Source organism: Uloborus diversus, chromosome 10, assembly GCF_026930045.1.
Source record: "Uloborus diversus isolate 005 chromosome 10, Udiv.v.3.1, whole genome shotgun sequence".
Taxonomy (NCBI): domain Eukaryota; kingdom Metazoa; phylum Arthropoda; class Arachnida; order Araneae; family Uloboridae; genus Uloborus; species Uloborus diversus.
In genome coordinates this window covers 57514602-57539935 of record NC_072740.1, presented here as the reverse complement: position 1 = coordinate 57539935, position 25334 = coordinate 57514602, and the positions used below count along the sequence as shown (strand labels likewise).

The window sequence follows — 25334 nt, the reverse complement described above, 5'->3', positions numbered from 1 at the left end:
AGGGTGATTAGATTTCGTACCCAACAGATTTGTCAGTTTTTTTCCATTGGCCAAAGATCGGATACTTTTCTAGCAGACTTTGGGGGGTAAATGGCACCAGTAACAAACAAGGGTCCAGTAACAGAGAGTCAGATGTTTGGATTTAAATTATAAGAACTTTAGGGTGGTAAAACGGAGATTACTGTGGCCCATAAATACAGTGTAATCATCTAGTGTTATCAAAGTGAATTTTACGAACCAGTTATTATTCACGAGGCAGTGGTGGAAGATTATGAACAGCTACCACGAGGTCAGCTTGTGTTTCATGTTCATTTGCATTAAATAAGGCTTTGTTCTAAAAATAGAGAACTTTAGCATATTTTGAAGAAAAAAAAAAGGAATTTTTGTCCAATTAATAGGCAATTTAAAGTAGAATCTATCAATAAAAAGTTCATAGAAACTACAATGTTAACTTTTAGGTCTCCTGGAATCGTTATGAAAACCGCACATTTTTGAGCATTAGTCATAAATATAAAAATATTTACATTCCCTTCAGAATAATTTCGATTATTGTTTTATAATACAATTCTTGTTTATTATTTCTGTAGCTTATTTTCGGTCCCCCCCCACGCAAGAACTTCCTTATTTCTTTATCAAATTCCATGATTTACCCCTCATTTTAAAGTTTACCGTGCCGCTCTATTAACGAAAAATCGACCCGCTGTCTAAAAATTGTTTTTTTTTTTTTTTTTTTTCCAGAAAACCGTCCCCCCCCCCAAAAAAAAGTTAAAATGCAGAGGCGCAATTGAATAGAGCGTTGCCCTGGAAACGTGAAGATCATACGTTCGATCCTGCTATGGGTTTTGTTGCATTTGATTGACTTTTTCAAACCGTTTAATGTTGTCCAGGAAAATACAATCTAAACTTATTGTTTTATTTTAAACTACAGTTGTAGTGTTGCATTAAAACCAGAAAAGAAAAGCTTCATTTTAGCACAGTAGATTAGAATGAATATTTTTTCTTAACGGGACTTTGTTGTTGTTTCCTTAATTCTTCATAAAACTACGAAAGTAAGGCATCATTTCATTTTCTTTTAAATCGGCGAAAATAACAATTCACTTCGTGCATGTTTTTCAACAAATTACCGTTAAAAAATCAAATTTTCGAATTTCTGCTGTCAAGAATGAATGCTTCGCGTGGGTTAGCTGTACATTTATATTTTAATTGTTTTAGTATTAAATATACTTCACTGGTTATCATAAATTAAGGAAAAATCGGACGGCGATTACTCAAAAAGTTATATGTAGAATTTTATGAAACTTATCCACAATATGCAACACATAGTAAGATATAAAATGACATAAAAAGAAATTATCGGACAAATTATGGCAGTATAGAAATTAACACATCCCTAAAATGAACAAATCAAAAGTGTCAGCTTGCTATAGGAAATGTACCTTAGATGTGGAAGATGTTCCCCTCTAGAAGCAATACAGCACATGCAGCGATGTGTGACGCTGTCAATTCTGCAGTCTATCAGTTCCACGGGAAGCGGGAACCATTGTTCTTGCAAAGCAGTATCAAGCGCGGCAAGAGTCTGAGGGTGGGTTGCGAGCAGCTAGACGTCTCCCTAAAGCATCCCAAACGTACTCGATAGTCCGGGGATCTAGATGGCTACTCCATGCGTAGAATTGTAGCCTGTTGAAGATAATCATCTACAATGCGAGCTCTGTGTGGTCTTGCGATATCGTTCTGTAACAGGAAAGCAAAACCAATTGCTCCGGTATATTGGTGCACATAAGCATTAAGGATGTCATCTCTATAAACCTGAGCATTCAGGTTTCCCTTTGGAGGGAACTGGAGGTCTGTGCTTTCACCTAAAGACACACCACCCCAAACCCAGACACAGCCTCTTTCGTAACCATCTCTTTCGCGGATGTTTGACGGATAAAACGGGCTCTAGGTTATCTCCATATCAAATAACGCCTACAATGGCCTAATAGACTAAATCTAGACTCATCCGTAAAGAGAAAAGCCTTCAAATTGATCAGGCGTCCCGTGGATATGTTGTCGTGCCCACTGTCAACGGTCCCTTCAATAGCAAGGTGTGAGTGGCACACAAATGGCTGGTTGCCTCGCATACAGACAACTTTCGTAAAGCCTCCTGCGTACTCTTGACGTTGACACCAACCTTCCAGTGGATGCAACAAGGAAGGATCTGAGATTTGTCGGAGTAGTGGCTCTATTCCTACGTGCACATAACCTCAAAAATTGGTCATTGGCGCTCGTCGTAGCCGTTGGCCGTAATTTGCTGAACCTCCTGCAGGCCGAATCTGTCGTTTGAAATTGACTCCAAAGTCTACGTACCACAAAAGAACTCACTTTTAGCCATCTGGCTACTTCTGTTTGACTTTGTCATGCCTCTAGTCTTCCAATGGCTCTCCATCGTAGTTCTGCAGGCAAATGATGCCTGGAAGTCATTGTTACAAAATGGCTATCTCGGATTTCTTATGGCCCTATCACAGCGCAGTTATATGCTTGCTCTCAAACGTGGACTTCTTATGCTCCTCAAACATGACGCACTTCGATTTCAGCGCCACTAATTTGCATATTGCAGTTTTATTGAGCAACTCTTACTCAGCAACATGTTTAAATTTTACACGGTTTGGCTTATTTTTGAGAGAGTTATCGCTATTTTTGTGATTTTTCCTTAATTTATGATAACCAGTGTATGTTTTTCCCAGAGCCACTGCCTGGAGTTGTATGGCCAAAATGTGTTGAACTCGGTTCTTCAACCAAATATAGGTTCTTCTTGTAAGGTTTTCTGAAGATTCACCACGCACTTTTTCTTTGATTATAATTTCACCTTTTCGACTATCAAAATAGAAAGTTATTATTTCTGAGGTGAGATTTGAACTAATACTTTGACGGTACTTCAACCCCTCACGAAAAAGCTTCTATTTATTAACTACCTATGCCTGGTTTTCTCTGCACACGATATTTAAATTCTGCAAAAGAGAACTTGCTAGTTGAGTGAGTTGCTAGTTAACTCTGATCTTACATATTCTATAAAAGGATGACATATTTATAGGCTATTACTACCAATTCTACAACTTATTATTACTGGAAGCCATTGTTTTGCTAAAATGCTAGAAATTTTCTTTTTATCTTTTAGTGAAAAATTTTTAGTAGCTAAGGTAGTTTCATAACTTGAATATGGTTGCATGGAATCACTGTCTTTAACAATGAATTTATCTTTTAAAGGAAGGGTCTTTATTGGTTGCTGACTTGTGTGTTTATCTCAGATTGAAAGTAATTTTCCTTTCCTTTTTGACATTTCTCGAGTTTTTTTTCTCTCTAATGTAGCGGTTCTCCCACTTTTTAGGCAGCGGAACAGCAGCATTAGAGGGCTCTACCTTTACTTCAAAGAACCGCGGTATATTTTTCATAACAAGGCAAAATGTTTGCTACCTGAAAGTCACTGATAGAGACACAAATTGTGATTATTCGCTGTCATTTTTACTTTTTCTATATCTAATATAAAAAATAATGATAAAAAAAGTATTGGATTCGTGTTATTTTCGAATTTAAATGGATTTACGCGCTTTATAGGTATGTTGAACAGGCCCATCATTTCGAAAATTTCCAAGGGAAAAGTGTTTGTTTTCAATACATTTTACAGGGAAAAAGCAACAAGTTATATAATTACAATTTGTTTCTAAACTCTATGTTTGTGTTGTAAGTTAAGAAACTCTTGGGGGTATCCTCTCGTAAAATAACTTAAAAACAACCAAAAACATTTTTTTTGGGGGGGGGGAGGGGCTTTTTTAACTTATTTTTTCGTGCAAAACAGGAGTACTGGACTCACTCCTGTGAGCCCCATGTCCGAAAACGTTTTAACCTAGTTAAAAAAAAATCTGGGAAGCATCGCATGTTGCATAGGAGTCGCCTAGCAGATCTTCAATAAAGAAACATTTGTATTATTTATATATTTGCTCAAGTCTGAATTACATATATAATTACAATTAAAAAATTAATTCAATATGCTGATAAAATAATATTTATTTATACTTATATTTCGGGGATGCACCACCCCATTGTTAAATCTACGTCGAAATCGCTGGCCATTATTGCGACGGTCGATTGGTTGTTGTTATGACGCAATGTAATGCAGCTGTTGGCCGCAAACTTTAACAAATGCATCAAACCTCTTTTTAAAACTGAAATGTTTTGTAATGTCTGTAATTATTCCTGTTAATGTTGTTTTTGAGCTAAAAATTAACAACATGTTTCAAATTTGTCAATTTGTGTGCATGTAGCGCGTCAGCATTGTTTTTGCGACCCTGTATTTCAGTGTGCTTCTTTTTTGTTATTGCTCTCTCTCATCCCGTTTAAAATTTTGCCTCACATTTTCTAGTCACTCTAATACATTTAATTCAGGAGTTTACACAGATATTTACAAAGCAGTTTTTGAACCAATTCTGTGGTTAACAGCTTCTGCCGAAAACCTTTACAGATTTCAACATAATTGCAAAAAAAATGCTGTTTGCTCTTATTATGCCTTAGGGTGCAAAAGCAGCACTTCTGACAGGGTTTTATTTCATAAATTCAATTACTATGAAGCTGTTCGGGGAGAAATAAATGTATTTGCTCACTAGAAGATCTATTTTGTTTAAAGCACATTAAAAAAAAAGAAACAAAAAAAAATTTTTTTTGGCCCTTGTTTTTAATATAACTCGTGATCGATGGATTAATAGCAGGGCCGTATACAAAATGAGGGTGGGGGGTTGGTTTTAGGGTTCAACCGCCCCCACCCCCGAAAAGTTTGGTTTGACTTAATATTCGTTTGTTTTTAAAAATTTGTTAATTAAAATATTGTTCCAAAACTCAAATGTCTTTCATACGTATATTAATTACATAATAAAACGCTTTCATAATAGATAACCCGACGACTTGTACATTAGTACCGCATGAAAGTAAGCTCCGCATGAAAGTTTTCAAACCCTCCCCGAAATTATTTTCTGGCCCTGATTAATAGCACAGAAAATTATATTTGCGCCATATTCTAAAACCATATTAATGACCAGTGTTGCATCTTTAAGAAGGCAGATTAAACAACGGATAAAAGCACTAAAAAGAATCTGGATATCAGGACTATCATCAAGGAAATCAATTTTGCAACTTCTGGGGGACATACGTTTCTAAACGGCATTAATATGATGTAATGCCAATGGGTGAAAAGAGTTTCACTGATTTTGATTAATCGATGTTCACATGAAAAAAATGTTTAATTTTATCCAATTCGTGGCGGAACCCCTACCTTCCTTTGACGGAACCCTTGGGCTCCGCGGAACACATTTTGGGAAACGCTGCTCTAATGTATCAGCACCTCCGATAATCATATGCCTCAGATTTCGTTGGTTGTTCAAGAACGCATGTTTTAATTGTATTGTTGAACTTTCATTGCAGTTGAAAACAAACATTTCACTAAATTATTACACTTACATACTTACATGAACAAATATCGGGAAGACTATTTACTATGCCAGACCTGAAGTTTTAAAGATTTTAATCTTTTTTGTTACACGCTGATGATTAAAAAAAAAAAAACATTTTTCATGCAGCTTTAAATTCATAAAAACAATAGGTTTCTAGATGAAATAGAAATAAAAGTCATCTTCCGAATTTGTTCCCTGCAATGTTTGCATTATAAAAAAATAGAAATTATTCTGAGGGGAATGTAAATATTTTTATATTATGTCTAATGCTGAAAAATGTGAGGTTTTCATAACGATTCCGGGAAACCTAAATCTTAAAATTTTAGTTTCAGTGAAATTTTTATTGATGGGTTCTAGTTTAAATTGCCCATTTTGAATACCAATTTTCGCATCCCATATCGTTTATAATTTTTTTTAGAAAAATAATCGTTTTGACTAAAAACCGGGTAAATTCAAGTTCATTTTGGGAGACCAATTTCAAAAATATTTTTTGTGGTAAATACAGTGAAGCACCGTTTATACGTTTTTTAAAGGGACTGTATGAAAAAAGCGTATAAAGGAAAAAACGTATAGTAGATATACGTTAATGTGTATTTGACTCTGCGGGGACCAATTTAAAAAACGTATAAATGATTAAAAAAACGCATAAAGGTGAAACGTATAAACGATGCTCCACTGTATGTGATCATAGTGACAACTTGTTCTCAACTTGAAATTTCGATTTTCCAAAAAAAGTTTTTCGTGATACTCTCTACTGGGCATCATCAGATTTTTCAGTGTCTGTTACTGTGGGGTCGGATCTTTGTTCGAAACTGAGCAAATAAAAATTGAATTAACTAATTCAGAGAATCCAAAAGCAGCCAAATGTTAGATGAGATGCAGTTGCATAGGAGAAAAATAGTTTTAAAAGTCTAAATACATTATAAGGCTTTGAAAATTGAGTTAACCTGAGAGCGATGTCTTAAGCATGTCTGTTACTGGTGCCGTTACCCTATACACTTACACACATACATGTACATATAACCTAAAATTTGATCAGTTGTATGTATATTATTCATTACTTTATCTCGTGGTGGGTCTCCATACAAAATTCCTGGATAGTTTGGTGGAAAAGCATATTCATCATACTGTTGAAAATTTGCCGCTGCATGTCCTAAGCTACAAATACTAATAATAGCTGTTATGGTATCAATTACTTCTTCTGAGTTCGTGAATCTGTTGTTTTCTTCGCCAGGAACACCCTAAAAAATATTTAAAATAGCTCTTATTTGATATAGAAACACACGAACAGGCGTCTTCAGTTTGTATTACAACGAAGAAAAGTAAAATACAAAGATCAAGTAGGAGCTACACTATATACACGAAATTTGGGAAAGCGTGTTTGCATATCCAAAAGCTGTCTGTTTAAAACTTGCATCAAACAAAAATTACAAACAAAAAACACCACTATGAGCATAAAAATCACTTTGCTTTTACGTTATTTTCGCGGAGCCATATGGCCATATTTATTTTCTGGATTCGGCATTGTAAGCTAGATTTGAGTCACGATAGCACTTGAGATGAAGCAGGAGGAGATGATAAATTCAAGCAGCTTGCTGAGTTAAAACGTGTTTTTTAATGGAAAGAGTTGAAAGAAATTTCGATTGTAAGCGGAGCAAATTTTTACGTAGGAAATCAAAATGTTGGGAAACGTTATAAATTTTTCAGAATAAACAAATTTAATCATTTTTACTTTCATATCCTGTCAAATGCATTATAAATACGTTTTATACAGCTGGTATTCTAGTTCTAAGTGTTGTATTTTCGCGTATTCACACGAATAAAATGGCGGAAAAAGTAAAAATCTGCTGCTTAGACCTATTAACTCTTTGAGGTGCACTACATAAAAATACAATAATATCAATTAAATTTCTTGAAATAAATAATTAGAAGTTTCTTATAGAAACACATTATCAACAAATTAAAAAACAACAACATTTATTTGCTTCTTCAGAGCCGGTTTCAAGGGCGGATCCAGAAAATGTTCAAGCAGATGGCGATTGTTTTTCACTCTTTACTTTTTGGAACTTCAACTGCTAAAAATTTTCGAAGGAGTGTACTGAAACCCTCTCTTACCTGTCCCTAATATCATCTAAGATCGGCTGAAATTGAGATTTTCGAACTTCAATTTCGAAAAAACCTTTGTAGACAGTTCTGGTCCAGGGCTGGATTACTAAATAGGCAAAGTAGGCAGTTGCCTAGGGGCCCCGGAGAAATCTTAAAGTTGAAAATATGTAAGAAAAAGTACTATTTTTGACAAAAAAAAAAAGAAAGAAAGAAAAGAAAAAGTAAAAACAAATGGGGCTCCCTTCCTGTTTTTCTCTCTATCTCATCTTTTACTGCTGTCAAACAGAAATTTTTTTATACATGTGGGATCCGGAGCATACACAACAGCTATGGGGCCCCTACCAAAAGGTTTTGTTATTCATTTTTCAAAGGTCATGGAGACCACGACCTTTTGTTTTAGCTGCTAAAGGGCTGACAATGGCAGATTTACCCCATCTCAAATGACGCAAATGGGAGGGCCCTCACAACATAAGGGCCCCAAGAGGGATTTAAAATTGAACATGAAAAAAATATTTACGTTAGACAAGTTGAGCCAAAAAAAGGAGTAAATCTGTCATTGATCTGGTCTCTATCCCCAGAGCAATAAGAGATGTGCAACGATTGCGTTTTAAAGACTTCAATTCCGAAAGAATTTCTGGAAAGAGCTGCCTTTCTTTTAACATCGAATGTGATGTAAAATTGCGGTTTTGAAACTTTAGTATTGAAAATATACATGAAGAAATTTCCTGTCTCTAGGCTCAAGGAGGGGGCGATCGCCCCTCCCTCGTATCTGTCCTAGGCCCGTTTAGAGTTCTGTGTCCTTACACTTTTTGTGTTTTACTATAACTCAAAAAACTAAGTGCAGGAATATGAAATGGTATAAAAATAACACCTAGAAACTAAATACTTGTTCAAATTATACTTGAGAATAAATTGTAGCATTAATGGTAGAAGAACGTTGTCTGGACGGGAGTGTGTGTATACAGTTTTTTGAGTTATTATGAAAATAATACTTCATAATAATAAATAATAAATATTCACAATTCAAATTACTTGAGGAAAATCAAAACAAATATAACATATTTGTGGAATATAAAACTAAGAGTAAAATAAATTACAGGAGTGCTTCTCTCCAAAAGCGATGGCGTACCCCCCCCCCCTACACAGTAATGCTAAGAACAAAACCCCTCCCCCTCTAAAAAATAGACCCTTTAAATACCCTCGCCTTGAAAATTTCAATGGCGCAGTCTGTGCCATGGACCCTCGTTGTGGGCACCCTAAAATAAATTAAGTTGAAAGAGAATTATGAAGTACGTTTCGGTGAAAACCTTAGCACTCGTTGCTATTTAAATAATATGCTAATTGTGAAGAAATACTCTTTTGTGTGTAAATTTCACTATTTATATGAACACACTCACCAAAAATCCACAACCTCCAAGCTTACGGTCCTTGACTAGTTCAGCTCTCCATTGTTGAAGCTCATAATCATTTACGACTTTGTCTTCTTTATCTGTAACACGTCAAATTTAACGTTTATCTCTTTGAAACATCATTTTTTCATTGAAATACAAAAAAAAAAAAAAAATATTTTCATCTACCAAATTTTAGAAAATTAAATTTAAAAAGAGTGGAAAATAAATGTTTTATGACATTTATGAATTAACTTTTGGAATATACTTTCGAGATCATATATTTTCATGTTTTTGATAAATAGAAAACGATGTTTTCTCATATGAAGTTCATTTTACAAGCATAATGGGCGTTTTCATAGAGCGAATGGGGGTTAATCGGTAACTCCATTCGTGCTCACCCAATAAAACTAATGAATTGAACACATCCAATAAACCAATGAATTAATTAACTCCCTTTTGAGCGTACTATCTCTAAAACTTTTAAACTAAATCATAATTACCGATTAAAAACGAACTGGAAGACACAAGCGGAATGCAACTCATCTGGAATGATGTTTCCCACGCGTTGAGTTATGTTATCTTTTAGTTCAATTAGGTTTCTGACACCTCCATGGTACACATTAGACTTTAAGACCCCCCAAAGACAAAAAGCATATGGCGTCAGATCAGGGGACTAACCTGGCCACACCATTTTAAAATACCTGCTTAACACCCTATCAATCATCTGAAATGTTGCCGTAAGAAATTTTGTACTGATCGCTTGATATGGGGTGGGGCTCCATCTTGCTTTTCTCTTTCCCATTACGTATTCCTTTCACATTCCTAAATTCATGTAAAACAGATTCAGCGATTGAGCTGTTATTGTTAATGTTAATCAAATCGCGATCAGTCAAACTGAGGGGCATCTCGTACTACGTTATTGACAGAAATGACTGCTTCTTTAATTTACTCATGATTACTACAGTGTTTGCACTGTCAGCGCCATTTTTAGAAAGCTGCTGCGCCACCTGTTGGCAACTTTTGTAAACTAATTTTGTTTATTGCACCATCCTTCTTCCCCCTTCAAGATTTGTAAGTGTTCCAATTTTGGTTGCAATCGGATGATTCCTTCAAGCCACAGACTGCTACTAATAGAGATACTTATTTTATAACCATTCGGTAATTTTCGGAGTGAATATTCGGTAATTCATCAGTACAGTCATCCTGGGTGTCTTTGAACAGTTCCGGTTAACTCTATGCCGCTTCAAATTTTGTTGTATGTTCCCATTTTTTTCAAAAAAAAAAAAAAAAAAAGAAAGAAAGAAAACCCAATGCTGAAAGTTGTGAATGATACAACAGAAAGAGGAGCACAATTAATCGAAGAATTTTACAATCAATTTATCAAATATGAGTCACAAAAGCAATTTATTTTACAGACAGTCCAAAACTATCGGGGAAAATGCACACGATTGAAATACATTGAGAAAAGCGTACAATTAAGGTAAAAATTCTAAAGCACTATTTCATTCTTATTCAATGTAAAATCTTTAAATGATATGAAGTATTTAAAAGTATTAATTTTAGTTCTACCTTACTGTAAAAATATTTTTAAAACCTAGGAGAGAAACGATGTATGGGGTCTGAAGTAAAACCTCGAAGATTTGTGGGAAATTATCAAAAGTGTTAACGTTCAACGTCCTAGGGGCACGTGTTATTATTGACCGATCAGGTTCAAATTTTGCAGATTACTTTTTATTATAGTGTCGCAAAACTAGGGGGCGTTATTTGTTGAATTCCAAAAAAAAAAAAAATGTTCCCATATAAATAAGGACCACCCTAATATATATATATATATATATATATATATATATATATTTAAGAGAAAAAACCCTAAATGTAAACAATATTAATAATCTTGGAAGCATCATACCTTGAATACGAGTCTCATTGCAGATCGTCACAGCAGCTCGTTAACTTACTGTATAAATTATTTATTCAAGTTACAACCTCAGTAAATCAAAATCTCATTTCACCTTTATTTGAGAACGTAAATTGAATAAATGTAATTTATTGAGCAAATTTCTTACTTAAAAATCTGAAATTCTATTGTGCGGCTCATGCCCGAAGTGCGGCACTTTCAAAAATTTTTAAATATACTTATTTACCTTTTTATTTTATGAGTATAATTTTAGATATCTACACGACTGATGCAGATACTCAGGTTTTCACGGTGAAAAATGTTTGAAAAATTTGTGAGGATAAAACAAAACAAACGATCGATTTCTAATGATTTTACAAAAGTATTTAAAGTAAGACAATCCTCCTGAAGTCTCCCTCCCTGCTACAAATATTTATATTGTTGAACTTTTCATCTCTATAGCTCTTTTGAAGAAGATTAGCAGTTGATAAAATTCTCCCTTCCCTTCCCAATCAAAATAATATCTATGAAATTATCGAAAATTTAATACTATAGGGCGATTTATCTCTTGAAAAGGGTAGGTGATGGAGGAACGGTAGTCACATTAGGATTTAGGAGTTCGTTTTACATAAGAAACAACAAGAATGGTGGCAGAAGCATGAAAACAAATTATGTATTGCCATGAAGTGTTACTTTTTAATTTCTGAGTAACACTATAAGAAATTCCAACTTCCCAAGTTTAATTTTGTTGTTCTAATGCCAAATGTAAAGAATTTACTACACTCTTAAGTGGACAAAAAATTTTAAAAATTTTCCCTGTTTAGCATTGTTTTGAATTTTATTGCAATAGCGGTTTAGCTTTTACCATAAAAACAATGGACCGTTTTCTCCACGTATCTTCGTATTGTGTGATATATTTGGACAGCATCATCTCTGTAAGGATATTTTGGCAGTACATCCTTTTCAACCTGTAAAATCAAAATACGTAGTTGAAGGATGTATCGAAGCAAATGCTAACGAATCTAAGATACATTATAGTTATTGTGAAAAGCAATTCCTTTAAAAGTTATTTTGCGAAACCCTGCATGTATCAATTTAGAGAATTTGCGTAGTTTGTTATAGGATGTTTTATATCTAAGTTTGTGCTTGAGGGAGCAAATCAGCTCACCGATGTTGTTCAATCTCGATTCAAGTTTTAAAGGTTACAAATCTTCCCAAAAATATTGGTCAATCCCTCATCAAGATTTAAAGGGGAAAAAAAACTGCTTTTTAAACTTCGCACAAGTTTAGCCGAAAGTAAATCTGCAAAAAATTATGTTATTTGACCACAAATTATTTCTAATGTTGAACTTTGAAGTTTTATTGCCCAGAATCAATAAATTAAAAAATGTTTTTGACGGTGAGGTGTGAAATAAATACTTATTAATTTCTTAGAAAATCAATGAGACCAGTGAAAAAAATATTGTGTCATTTTAGCAACAGAAGTGTTGGACAACACACTTTTTTTTTTTTTCATTTAACAGTTGACTTTCTGTTTAATGACGCTCTCATTGACGATTTTGCAATCCCTGGCCCTACATAATAGAACTAATCCTATATAAGGGACAACGCTTCTGTTTAACGACGATTTTCGTAACAACTTGGGGTAAAAGTGATTTACAGAAAGCAGATTGTGGGATTATCTGTTCCTTTGCTTTGCATCAAATTTTTTTGGAGGTTTACACAACATCCAAACACATTTTTGAGTTTACCAGGCTGACTTTTCATTTCTTTATTAGCTAAATTCAAAATGAAGTTGTAGTCATGATGGCTTCTTAGAGAAAACATTTAATTGAGAACAGAGGCGGCGATTGGGACTGAAAAGTCGGGGAGGGGAAGGGACAAAAAAAAAAAAAAACGACAACTAAAAGCCATACGACTTAGCAGCAGCAAAAAATGAAAAAAATAAAAATAAAAAATAAATAAATAAATAAAAAAATAGAGAGAGATAAAAAATACAAAACTTTGCTAGGGCAGGTTTTGAGAACAGATGAGTGGTAATTGATGTAAATCTAGCGACTTAACTCACGTTTCTATTAAGATTTTGATGAATTTTTACACAATAACTTTCCCAGAAGAAACACTTAGACATGAATTAGACTCACATTATTTACCCCTAAGTATTTTGATATGTCACAAACACTTGGTGATAATTTCATTGAACAAGTACGACTTGTTTAAGTAAAACAATTGATTTACTAATGTCCAAACAATGAATACATAAACTAAAAGTTACTGCTTGTGCTAAGTAATGTTTCGTAAACAGATACCTATACAAAGTAAAAGAAATAATTATGTTCTAAAAATTTTAACCTTTCTGCTTTTTTTATAATTTCTAGTTTTGGTTTCTGAATAAAATAAATAAACGAGCCACAAGGGAGGGGGGGGGACCCCCTAATTGACGCCACTGATTAAAAAACTTTTAAACAATTTTGCTGACTAAAAGAATAGAAAATTTACAAACTTCGAAGCCTTGCACAAGAAGAGCAAAATAGTCTGGTTAAAGATGAGGATAATATGCGATTATATAAAACTGTGTCAATATATTTTACAACTTTACTGACAGAACAAGGGATGAACAGTAGGGGAGGGGGAGAATCTTTTCCATTTTTCGAAAATTCTGTTTATGGACGCACTCTACATAGGAATTTTTTTTGTTGTTCCCTGAAAGTCGTTAAAGAAAGAGTACAAACAAATTTCCCTTTTGCTAAAACTTACGAACTACAAAAGTATTATTTGTGTAAAATACTTATTTTATGCTTATGAAGAAAATAATAAGTTACTTACTCCTCTGGATTTTATTTCATTTGGCACCATTCCGTGTACATTAAAATGCCATACTCTCATTCTGAAATCAAATCAATAAGTAAAATTTGTTTGATTAATATATATAATAACAAATAAATAAATATATTTGCGGTTAAAAGCAAAACAAATAGCAGAAAAGCTTTGAATTCAAAGTTGGAGGAACTTTTATCATATGTCTATTCATCCGTAAGCTCACTTCTCTTGCATTAGAATAGGGGTTGCTTGTACCCCCAAAACGCATGTATTCACTTTCTTTCAAGTTTGTGCAGCTTAACATTGTATTATTATATTTGAGCAGATGTAATAATTCTACCCCTTCCCTTATCTGAGAAAGGTATAATAGGAAAATATACAACTGGCTTTATAAATGATATTTAGTTCTAAAACGTAATTTCAAACTCATTTTCTTGATCACTGTAGATAACTTTAGAACGATGTGCATTGAACTAAGTGGATCAAATATTTCATTCAGACGGGTCTGTTACAGATTCTGAATAACAGAGAGAAAGAAAGATAAGCTGAATTTTTCTTAGATATGTGATTTTTAATTTAATTTTGGTAGAGAGGCACAGAGAGAGAGAGAGAGAGAGAGAGAGAGAGAGAGAAAATCTAGCTTTTGTATACAGAGGACTCGTGCTACAACTCCATTCGACCTACGTGAAATGGCTGTAACGCGAGTTTTTCACGATTAGCAAATTTTAGAGCTAACGCAAATTCCTCGGGCACATCACGAAATTTTTGGGCAGAATAATTTCAGCAGAAAGCAGAGAATCAACTCCTCACTGGTTTTTCTTCTTCTGTCGATGTGCATGCGCTGTCAGGAGAAGACTGACAACAGTCTGATCTCTCTCTCGCGCGCGCAACATAAATCATCCTCATCTTAATATTTCAAGTTGTAAACATAGTTACTGTATCTACTGTAAAGTACTTTTATAGTGCTGCATTTTATTATTACTATATACTATACACACCGTATTTTTTTATTTTATGTCTCTCTCTCCCATTGATCATTGGTTTTATGCATAGTAACAGTATTTCATTTTGAACAAGTTTTTTTAAATCCAGGAAAAATTCGGTCATTTATGTAAGAAATGGTAACATACAGCGAAGAAATGGTTTAAAACAATTTAATGGGTGTTTAAAGATGTCTAAAACAGTTAGGTACGTTTATAAAATATCGCATGCATAAACGATTTTCCACAACGCGAAATTTTGACTTACGCGAGGGGTCTTGGAAAGCATTTCTCGTGAAAATCAAGGTTCTACTACACTATGTCATTATAAGCTATTAGTTTGTACCTGTTCAAGAAACGAAAGAAAAGCAGGGACTGTTAAATTAAAGCTTGTATAAATTAACAGGTATGCTTGCTTCAGTATTTTTACGGAAAGGAACAATGTTTCTGTAAAGCTCTCATTAAGGCACTTGGTTCGTATCGTTTGAAAGAGTATTTACTTAATTTAACAGAGAAAGAGTATTTACTTACTCTAACAGAAAGTCTCGTTTTTTTCTGTATGTTTAAAGAAATTATTTACAGTGCATTTTATTCGTCAATTACTTTAATTTTCGCAGCATTTTGCTGTTTATTAAGTTATTATTAAATTACTTTTCTACATATCTCTTCAGATAAAATCTTAAGCAAAGTAATTGCACTTTATTTCTTCTTTTCTAAATTGCACATTTAAGATATAGATATATGAAACTTACCCCTTTTTCATAAGCTCAAACATTCCTTTGCAACCAACAGTCATAGTTTTGTCTACCCATCCATTAACGCAAATAAGCTTTTCTAGACCTCGGCTATGAAAGTAAGATATAAACAAGTAAGTCTGTGAAAAAAATGAATTTTAATTTTTTTTTTCAAAGAAACACTTGAATTATACTGGAATTGTTAATTATTGGTGAATACTAATAAGCTGACTAAACTTCGCAATTCGGGACGCTATATATTGATGTTTTAAATATACTTTTTAAGTAATAAATACTTTTATCATTATACTTATTGTGGTGAAGGTTTTATGTATATCAATATATACATATATGTATGTGTGAATAAAACAAAATTTTTAATAGTGATACATAGCATATATATTTTTGAAAAATAAAAAAACAGTTAAAATAAACGGATGAATTTTAAATATAATAATAAATTTTCAACCTTTCTAAATTATTTTCTATTTCTTTGAAGCATGAATATTTCTTTGAACATCTTTTTTCAGTCAATTTTAATTAACATACCGCTTAAAGTCAGTGCAGTTTTCTCAGTTAAAAACAGATTCTGGTCTCTTAATAAACGTACTTTTTATTTTGGCTACAATTATTTCCTCATTACATTTTGTCACTCTTTCGGTGCTTCTGGCCACTCTCGTGGTGCGTGAAAATTCGACCCCTCTTTAGGGGGATATAGCATAGTTAAAGTGCATTTTCTTTATTTTTCTCTTTTTAAGTTCCTAACAAAGAATAAGTGAATTTTTAAAGATTTTAAAGAATTTTTATTTTTGAATAATTTGTGATATGATAATGTCAGGCTTTTCTAGAATCACCCATATGTATTTGTACGTATCTCGTACAACTCAAAAAGTTTAGCTGACGAAGGTTGAAACTTCATATGCAGGTCTTCTGTAACGTCTGGTGGTGAGCGTGATTTTACTTCCTTTTACAAAAAAGGAAGTATTGTATTCGCGAAAAAAATTTCACACAAAAATCGGCCTTAATTTCCATTTTGCTCACCCCCAAATGAATGTTGAGTTTTTTTTTTTTTCAACCCGACCACGCGTGGATATGTGCCTAGGAACGTAGAGACACCCGAAATATCCATTTTGACGATCCCCGAGTTAATTACAACGAGTTTTCTCGTGACGTCTGTATGTACGTATGTATGTGCGTATGTGCGTCGCATAACTCAAGAACGGAATGTTCTAGAAAGCTGAAATTTAGTACGTAGACTCCTAGTGGGGTCTAGTTGTGCACCTTCTTTTTTGGTTGCATTCGTATACTCCAAAAGGGGTTTTTTGCACCTTTTTTGGGGAAAATCATTGTTAATTTCGATGTAAACTCAAGTGGTGTTATAATTTGGCGGACACTTGGCGATGTATCGCCAGTCTTTTGGTCGCCAAGTTTTGTCACCAACTTGGCGACAAAACTTGGCTAAACAATTTTTTTTTTTGTTTTAAATCTGGTTTTAATTTGGCCATTGTTGGTGATATTTAGAGAGTAAACTATTGAATCATATTAAAACTGCCAATAATGAGAAAATGACATTAAATTGTAGTAAAAGGAAGTCATGTGATGCACACATCAGCTCGTGTTTTTTTTTTTTTTTTCGAATTCGGCTGTTTTTCCGGGTTTTGATATGTACTTATTTTTGCTTTTCTCTTGCGTAATTCTAAAGCAGTTAGTCGTAGAAGTTTAAAAGTTTATGCGTAGGACCTGTATACGACTTTAGTATTGCCGAGGGAATGTAAAGCGCAGTATCTGCAAAAATGAGGTTTCGAGATAGCGGGAGAAACGAGGTTTGGATTCCATATTAACAGTAGGGAAATGTTGGAATTTGATGTCTTTACCGTGCTTTATTTTCCGTGGAAACCAAATAAGTAAGCTTGTACAGTAAAGGTAATGTACAATGGGTGGGGAAAATGCAGAAAAAAATTAAAAATGAAAAATATGCAGACACTGCGTTTCACTTCCCTCGGCAAAATACTCCCCAATACGTTTCTATAACTTTATTGCACTTAGTAAAATAACTAATGCAACAGAGAAATATTTAAACTGTCAGATTTCAAAGAAAATCCCTTTTTAGTTATTTGAAATACTATGCGTTATTTATTAGATGTGCAAGCAAGTAATGTGTTGTCCACACCAGATTTTTTTCTCTATGAAATAGTTATTTCAAGTTCATTTATATTCATTATTCAGGTGATACATTACTGTACTATGTACATACATATATTTTTGAATGCCTCCTTAATGCTAAATTACGTTTAAAAAACTCGGTGAATTAATACGATTATTCAGTTTATTTCATAACTTTTGACGCTATTGCTAACTATGTCTTAACACCGTCATCTCTATTCTCACTGGATATATCTATAAGCTATATTACTTATTTTTATGTCATAAATGGTTAATAACAATAACTAGACTCCATCCCTTCTCGCCGCAACAACTAACATCCTTGGTTTTGCCGCCGATGCGATACTTCGCTGCCTTCGGCGGTTGCTCTCCTCATTCACCAAGTACGTCACCTTTGGCGGATACAACGGAGAGTTCGCCCCTGCTTGTCGAGCGGGCTGCGTCGTCTTCGTTGTTGAAAGAGTGAACATATATGTAATAGTTTATAGCACATTCTTATTCAGTAGCTTACGTAAGTTATCAAGCAGTAAATTTTAAAAAATGGTGCTGAAACTTTGTATTAATCTTCCTTTATGTCGGGAAGAATTAAATAAAATGATTTTTGCATTTTTTTTACCTGTTTATGGCTAGGAGGAAAAGGAAATGAGGAGCTAGTAGCTTAAATAGAGGATGAGATTGTGATAGGTTCCTATGTGTACAGATGACAACTCCTTCCATCAAAAGATGAGTAAAACCTAAAATATAGAAACACACGGATTTTAAAGTTAGAATTATTCAAATCATTTTGTGAATGTTGCGAACAGTAAAATACATTTACGATTGTGATAATCACTGGTGGTATACAATATTTTGGCGATGTCAACAAGGTATCCACCAACCTTGCGACATCTTCCAATGTTCTTTTTGCTTCGCTACAATAAATGTGCTCTACTATGGGAATCGTAGAGATATATGATCGTTTTGCTTTAAATTACAAATACTCACAGAATGTGTCAGGAGAAGCGTATTGAAATAGCAAATTTTGAATGATACAGTATACCCCGATTTAACGATTGTCAAGGGACTGGAAAAAGTTATCGTTAAATCAAGGATATCGCTAAATAGAGGGGCATATACATTTAGTGCAATTAAATCCGGACCAGTGAAATGTATCATTAAATTGAGGAAATCGTTAAATCGGGTGTCGTTAAATCGAGGTTATACTGTAGTTGCAACTTCAAACTTCGGAGTTGTAAGGATATTTTGCTTGGGTGTATATAATGACAATGCAAGTCTCGTTATGGTTATAGCTTAAAGTGTTGAAGAAAGGAAATAAATGAAGCTCAGTAATACTGAATGAAGCTCGGTATGTTTCCTAGCTTTTGAGTTGAAACTCTAGTTTTACAAAAAAGTTACGTGACATAAAACCAACACACAGATGCGTGTAAATTACATCATAGCATAAAAAGTTGTAAAAAAATGGACCCATCGCATAGAACTATAATTAAAATTGAACTTTAAATATTTACAATCCTGTGACCACAAATTATTTTTACTCTTTTCCCCAAAGCTCAAAAACGCTGCTGTGAAGAACTTAAAAATATGTTTCTACATTCTATTTTAAACTTTTTGCTTAAATACGTCGTCATAAAATCTGTAGACTTCGCAAAGGAAAATTTTCTTAATAAAATCTATTAGTACAGTGCATTCAAAATCTGTTCCAAAAAGGACAGATTAAGAGAAAACAAAAGAAATAACAGAGAAAGAAAGAAACGGGGTGGAAAATCACATGTACTAACAAAAAACAATGGATACATAAAAAAGTAGCCCTACAAAGGTCAAACGCTAGGTTTGCAATCCTTAAGTTATTAAGAACCTAGGAGAGCCAAAGATCTTGAAATAGTTTTTTTTAAATTTATATATTTACTATTAGAAGCAAGTGAAATGCAAATCAATTTTATTTGCCTCTTTTAATAAGTTTATGAGTTGTTCACGAATATGAAAAACGATTTAGAAATGTGATTTTTTGAAAATATGATTATTTTAAAAATTGGGAACTTTATGCCGCTACAAATAGAAGTTAATAATCACAAGTAAACAAGGTTGAATAAATATTTTTGTGCTTGAAAAGTAAAATTAGAAATAACAACGTTTAATCGCAAAAAAATTGTAGATTAATGCATGCACGTGTTTCGGAGTTACAAGGAAACCCCTTTTCAATGCAAAATAAGTGAGTTTATGGATGAAAAGATATCCGACTAAAGCAAAGAGACTGTTAAGCAAAAAGCTTAAAAAGCAAATATAGCGGAAAAACCGAAAACCATTGAGAAAATTAAAAACCAATAAAGAAATAATAGGAATGCTAACAATGAACAAGAGCTTTCTCACAGGTACGCAACCTACGTGAGAAAGAATTCGATTGGTGGAAGATTAAGCCACTAAAGCTAAAACTAAAAAAGACAGTTTCAACAACCGTGAGCCGCAAGGGAAACCAGGAAATAAAACAAAACACACAAAAAAAAAAAAAAAAAAAAAAAAAAAATGGAAAAAGAAAAATAGAAGAAAGGGAACATTTTCAACCGCATTACATAGACGGAAGCAAGTTAAAAATAAACTGAGCAAAATAGACAAAAAAGAATGGAAAAAAATAATGAATAAAATGCATGCAAAATAGATTAAAAGGATGAATGAAAAGACAAAATTATAAAAACGGAAGCCAGATAGTAGAAAAAAGCGAAATAGCTACAAGATCATGAACTAAGTTAAAACTATGAGAAAAGATTCCCAAAAATCAAGATATGATGAACTGGGACACTTTTGGAGAATTTCATAAGAGTTAAAAATCGAAAGTGTGATTTTAATCTCAACAATGTTGGGATATATTAAACTTACTTTATTGTTGCTTTTTCACAGAATTTTGACGCTCTTTCAAGCGAAATTTTAAAGCACGCCAAGTTTGTCCAATATGGGCAAGATTACAACTGCAATTTCTTTTATAAATTCCACAATTATGAGGATGAATTTAATCATTAAGAGAAGAGAACGAAAGTAAATTAATAGGAGAGAACACCATCTGGAATTGGAACCATTTAGAATCTTAGCAACGCACAAATGGAAAGAATGGCAAAACAAACATTTTTTTTTGTGATGGAAGTTCGATTAAGAACATTAGTTTGGGATTTATTAGAAAGTTTTTTTTTTTATAAATGGAATCAATCAAAGTAGGCTCATAGTCTCTACTCCTACAGCTTTAAGATAGTTAAGTTCATCTTTAAGAAGTTCCGGTGAAAAACAACGAGCTTATTCTTTTAAAGAATACTGTACCAACTTCCTTCTAGATTTTTGTTCTTCATTGGTACTAAATCAAAATTTTATACTTAGCTATTGCCTAGATTTTAGGAATAACAATTAAGCTTAAAATGCAATTCAACGGAACTCAAATTTTTTTATGGTTTATTTAAAAGAAAAAAAATCAATTTAAACAAAATTCATAATAATGAGATATTTCAGAAGAAAACAACAATAACGGATTATATATATATATTTTATTTCAAGATAATGTGATTTCTAAGAAATGAATAAAGCAAAATGTATTCCCCAGAATAGTTACCTAAATGCGTTAATGACTGATGATACATTGCGTCGGCGTTATTGTAGTATATTTTTGCCAATAGCCATGTATGAGGTGGATCACTTGGCAAAAACACCTAAAAAATAAAAAAACATATACTTCAGACAAGTGCGATAGAAGTGCATTTTTTTAGTACCAGTAAAATGAATAAAACAACTCGTTTTTGAGCTGACAAGTTTGGAAGGTATTCATGCAGCCAAGCTCGTGACGCATTCAAAAAATCCAATGTTTTAATTAATGTGCTGTGAACATTTAAAATTTTACTAAAATTATACTAATTTTATTTTATATTTACATGGTTTCATGAAATAAAGCATAATTTAACTCACCGAAATCAAAAATTACAATACAAGCCAACTTAAATACAATTATTTTAAAATTAGTTCAGAAAACAAAATTGAGAGTTTTTCGTTCATGATTTGCATGATTTTATCACATTTTACGGTAAACCACTTATTTGATTCAGAGTAAGACACAAATTTAAGAAACTTAATGTCTAGGGGAGACTGGGGATACTTGATCCTTAGGGATACCTGATCCCATTGCCAAAAATGTACCAAAATCATTAAATAGAGATTTAAAACCTGAGAATTATGTTTAAGTTATACTTGTACATAAAATCTGGCAACACTTTGTTTTTTTCAGCCATTTTGTTTTAGCTCAAGAAATGATTGTCTGAATGTGTCAAGGGAAACTTTTTTTTAGGAAAGCATTCTGAAGTTTACACTATCCAATATATACAACTTAAAAAAAAAATACTGAAGTGTAATGTTAAAGTATAGACTTTTATAATTGAGACATATTTTTAGTAAATTTCCACTGATTGTTAATAACATAACAAGTATGTTTGTAAAAATCGAATATTAGGGATACTTGATCCCTTCGTACAGAGGGATACATGATCCCAGGGATCAAGTATCCATTTGACAATATAAACACAATGAAAACAATATAACTGTTGTTTACGTAGTTGATATTACTTTAAACATTCAAAACCATATTAACATAGTAAAATTTATCATAGTATGAGTAATCTCTACATAGTATAAAATGAAGTCTCCAAAAAGCGTCTGTTTGTTTAAACGCGCAAAACTCGAGAACTACCCGGCCGATTTCTCTGAAATTTTCACATTATCTTTCTTTTAGCAGCGGAAAGGTGTGAAAACCGGTTCGAAAAAAATTCGATGAGTAGTTCTTTTTTTATTCCAATTTAGGCCCAATTTTCGCATAAAAATCCCAAATAAGGGGATGAAAAATTACTTTCATGTATTGATATTACATATTGTTGGAAAGGGTAGAATTTTCCGCGTACTACGCACTTTGTTTCAATGCTCTTATTTAATTACGGCGGGAGTTATTTGTGTTTTAGCTCGATTTTTTTTTAGGCTTAGACGAAATTTAGGTATTACTTTCTTCATTAAATCTATCAATAAAAAGTGAAGGAATTGTCCCACTGTTTTCTTTTTGATATCATTGGAAAAAGCGATATTTTTTACTCCAGATCCATCTCGACTTACAGTCGAAAAACTAAACTTTTGTCTCGAAAGGAAAAAAAAGTTTTTAAATCAAGTTCAAAAAATCGCATTTCCATTCAAATTGTTAACCATTTTCTTTCGCATTTTAATTTCTTAAACTTATTTTATTTTGTGCTTCCATGGTTACGCTTTTTAAATCCATCTATCTCGATTTAATTTTTTAAAGGTATTTTAATATCTGGGCTGCAATTGTTTGGGAGTTAAATTTTGCATGATGTTATTTATTTATTTATTTAAGCCTGATTGTTGAATATACGTCTCTTGATACAATTTTCTTTTTTACAAGGTGGACCGGGCAAAGCCGGGCAACGTTGCTAGTAGATTTATATAATCACTGCAGTAAATATGCTAAACAATAAAAATATCAGTTCGCACTTGTAAACCACATAATACATCGAATATCTTAACGTAAACTAACTCTACTGATGAGTTATGTTTTGATCAGCCAAATGAGCTTGAACAAGTTGAAATAGATGTCAAATCCTTGTTTGAATTTAAAAAAAAAAGGTTTTTTCTATCGTTAAATTTACACCAAAAAAGTTAGTTTCTTATTATGCAGACCCATTAGCGGATAGAATGTTAGTTGGATAGAAGGGGGTTTACATCATAAAATAACTAACTGTCAAATCTAATTCATTGCAGTGACTCATAAAAGTTTTTGGGGGGATTTAATGACCTTTTCCAGAATTCCAACAAACATCTAGTTTAAAAAAATGATTGTAATATAAAAAAACGTCTTACTGGATTATCTGGCCCTTTGTCTTGAAATAATTGAATGGCTACAGGCATCAGTTCCGTGTGCCTGTTGAGGTAGAAAAGAGCAAGTGGAGCACAAAGCTAAAAATAGCATGACTGTTAGTTACTGCATTTAGCTACAAAACAACACACACACACAGATATATATTTATATATTTATACAATAACCAACTCTCGATAACTCGAAGTCGCAAGGAACCAGCTAAACCTTCGAATTACTGGTAGTTCGAGGTATTGGATGTCCCCACAACCTTCTCAAGAGTTTGAAACCCAGTGTGAACTTCTAGATAAAAATATTCGAGTTATTAGACTTCGAGTTATCGAAAGTTGATTGTATATATATATATATATATATATATATATATATGGGCTGAGGAGTCGGAAGAAAAATGGCTGACTCTGACTCCTGGATTTTGAAACGTTTGACTTCGACTTCGGCTTTATTATTTAATTATTTATTTTTTCAAATCCCCCCCTCATTGGAAGGGGGAAACCACTAAACAGATATTGAAACATTAATTCCTTTTTGTGAAATATTTGCGTTGTATTTTATTGTAAACTTAAGATGCATACAAGTTAGAAATTCAATTTGAAAATCAAATTATCCAATACTTGCGATTTTAAAAGTGAGATTACTTAAAAATCCTATTTTTAAAAACAATAAAAAGGATTAATTTACTCCCCTTTAATGTTTAACCAATAGATGTTGATCTAATCCTGTGCTTTCAATTTTTTAAAGCTGTGACTTAAGAGAGAAGTTTTTTTTTTTTGCTAAATCAAAAAACTTTTCTTGAGAGAGGGTGGTCTCCCCCCTCAACTCCCCTTTCAACGAAAATATTGCACTATATTGCCGGTAGAGGTCAGGTACATGTACGTCTGGAGCAAATTTTACACAAAATGCGGCGGTATACAACTTTGTACGAATAGTTTTTACTACACATACCTACATTTCTTGGCTCAATTTTTAATTTTAGTTTTATCGGAAGCTTTAAAATTAATCTTAAAATATGAAGATTTAAAGATTAAATGCAATTATTGAGTGTTGTAACCAATTAATCATATACTGATTTTATTTTGTACCTTTTAGTGAGAACCAAGCGTAATGATATAGTCTTTAGATTTAAAAACAAACATCTATATTTTGTCAGACCGTTTGGATTCGCTTTCGTACGAACACTTTATTTGAATTAACCAAGCACCCTGACTCAGAAAAACTTCAGAATTTTTTCGATTTGCTCAAGCGATAAATGCATTTCTTTTACTGTTTTATAACTGAGATTGAGGTAAAAGATATATATATATATATATATATATATATATATATTGAAAGTGATAACTTAGAAAACGTTAGGCAACAAAACTGTTTGCTGACAGTTACTATCCAGTTAAATAAAGTTAAAAAGCAAGCAAACTTGGGAACGGCATAAGTAGCTGTTGCAGAAAGTTCGATAAACAATCAAGTCAGCTGGTTGCCACAATGAGTTACATATTTTCTTATTAGTAGGCCTTTATATAATGCAATCAAAATAATTGGAAGTCAGTTTTTTTTTAATGCTAAGAGAGTCAGTGAAAATTTAAGAAAAAAAAGAAGCCTGAAGTCGGAGTCGGCATGTTTTCGAACGACTCCGACTTCGATTCATTTTTGAGGAAAATTTCTTTCATTAAAATGTAGGTATTTGGTCTTGATAAAAGCTTTGCATATTCGAAGCATTCATCTGATCAATTAATCTCAAGTTTGATAATATATGTGGTTCTAAGTAGCTATGAAGAACCTTCCATAGCTCTTGTTGTGATTCAATTTTCGGTCCATATTATTCTGTTGATTGTTATGTAATCACCAACTTATATGCCTGAAAATCATTCTC

At 32.9% G+C, this 25334-nt stretch overlaps 1 protein-coding gene across 1 annotated transcript in view; it reads right to left on the bottom strand.

Moving 5' to 3' along the window:
* The window catches only part of LOC129231431 (polyunsaturated fatty acid 5-lipoxygenase-like), a 60117-nt gene that overhangs the window by 8559 nt on the left and 26224 nt on the right, over positions 1-25334 (bottom strand). The window contains exons 6-13 of the mRNA XM_054865745.1: positions 23455-23550; positions 21158-21254; positions 18185-18302; positions 15424-15516; positions 13698-13758; positions 11737-11839; positions 8981-9072; positions 6539-6718 (exon numbers count right to left, since the gene is read on the bottom strand). Coding sequence (XP_054721720.1) covers positions 6539-6718; positions 8981-9072; positions 11737-11839; positions 13698-13758; positions 15424-15516; positions 18185-18302; positions 21158-21254; positions 23455-23550 — 840 coding nt within the window. The remainder of the gene's footprint in view (positions 1-6538; positions 6719-8980; positions 9073-11736; positions 11840-13697; positions 13759-15423; positions 15517-18184; positions 18303-21157; positions 21255-23454; positions 23551-25334) is intronic.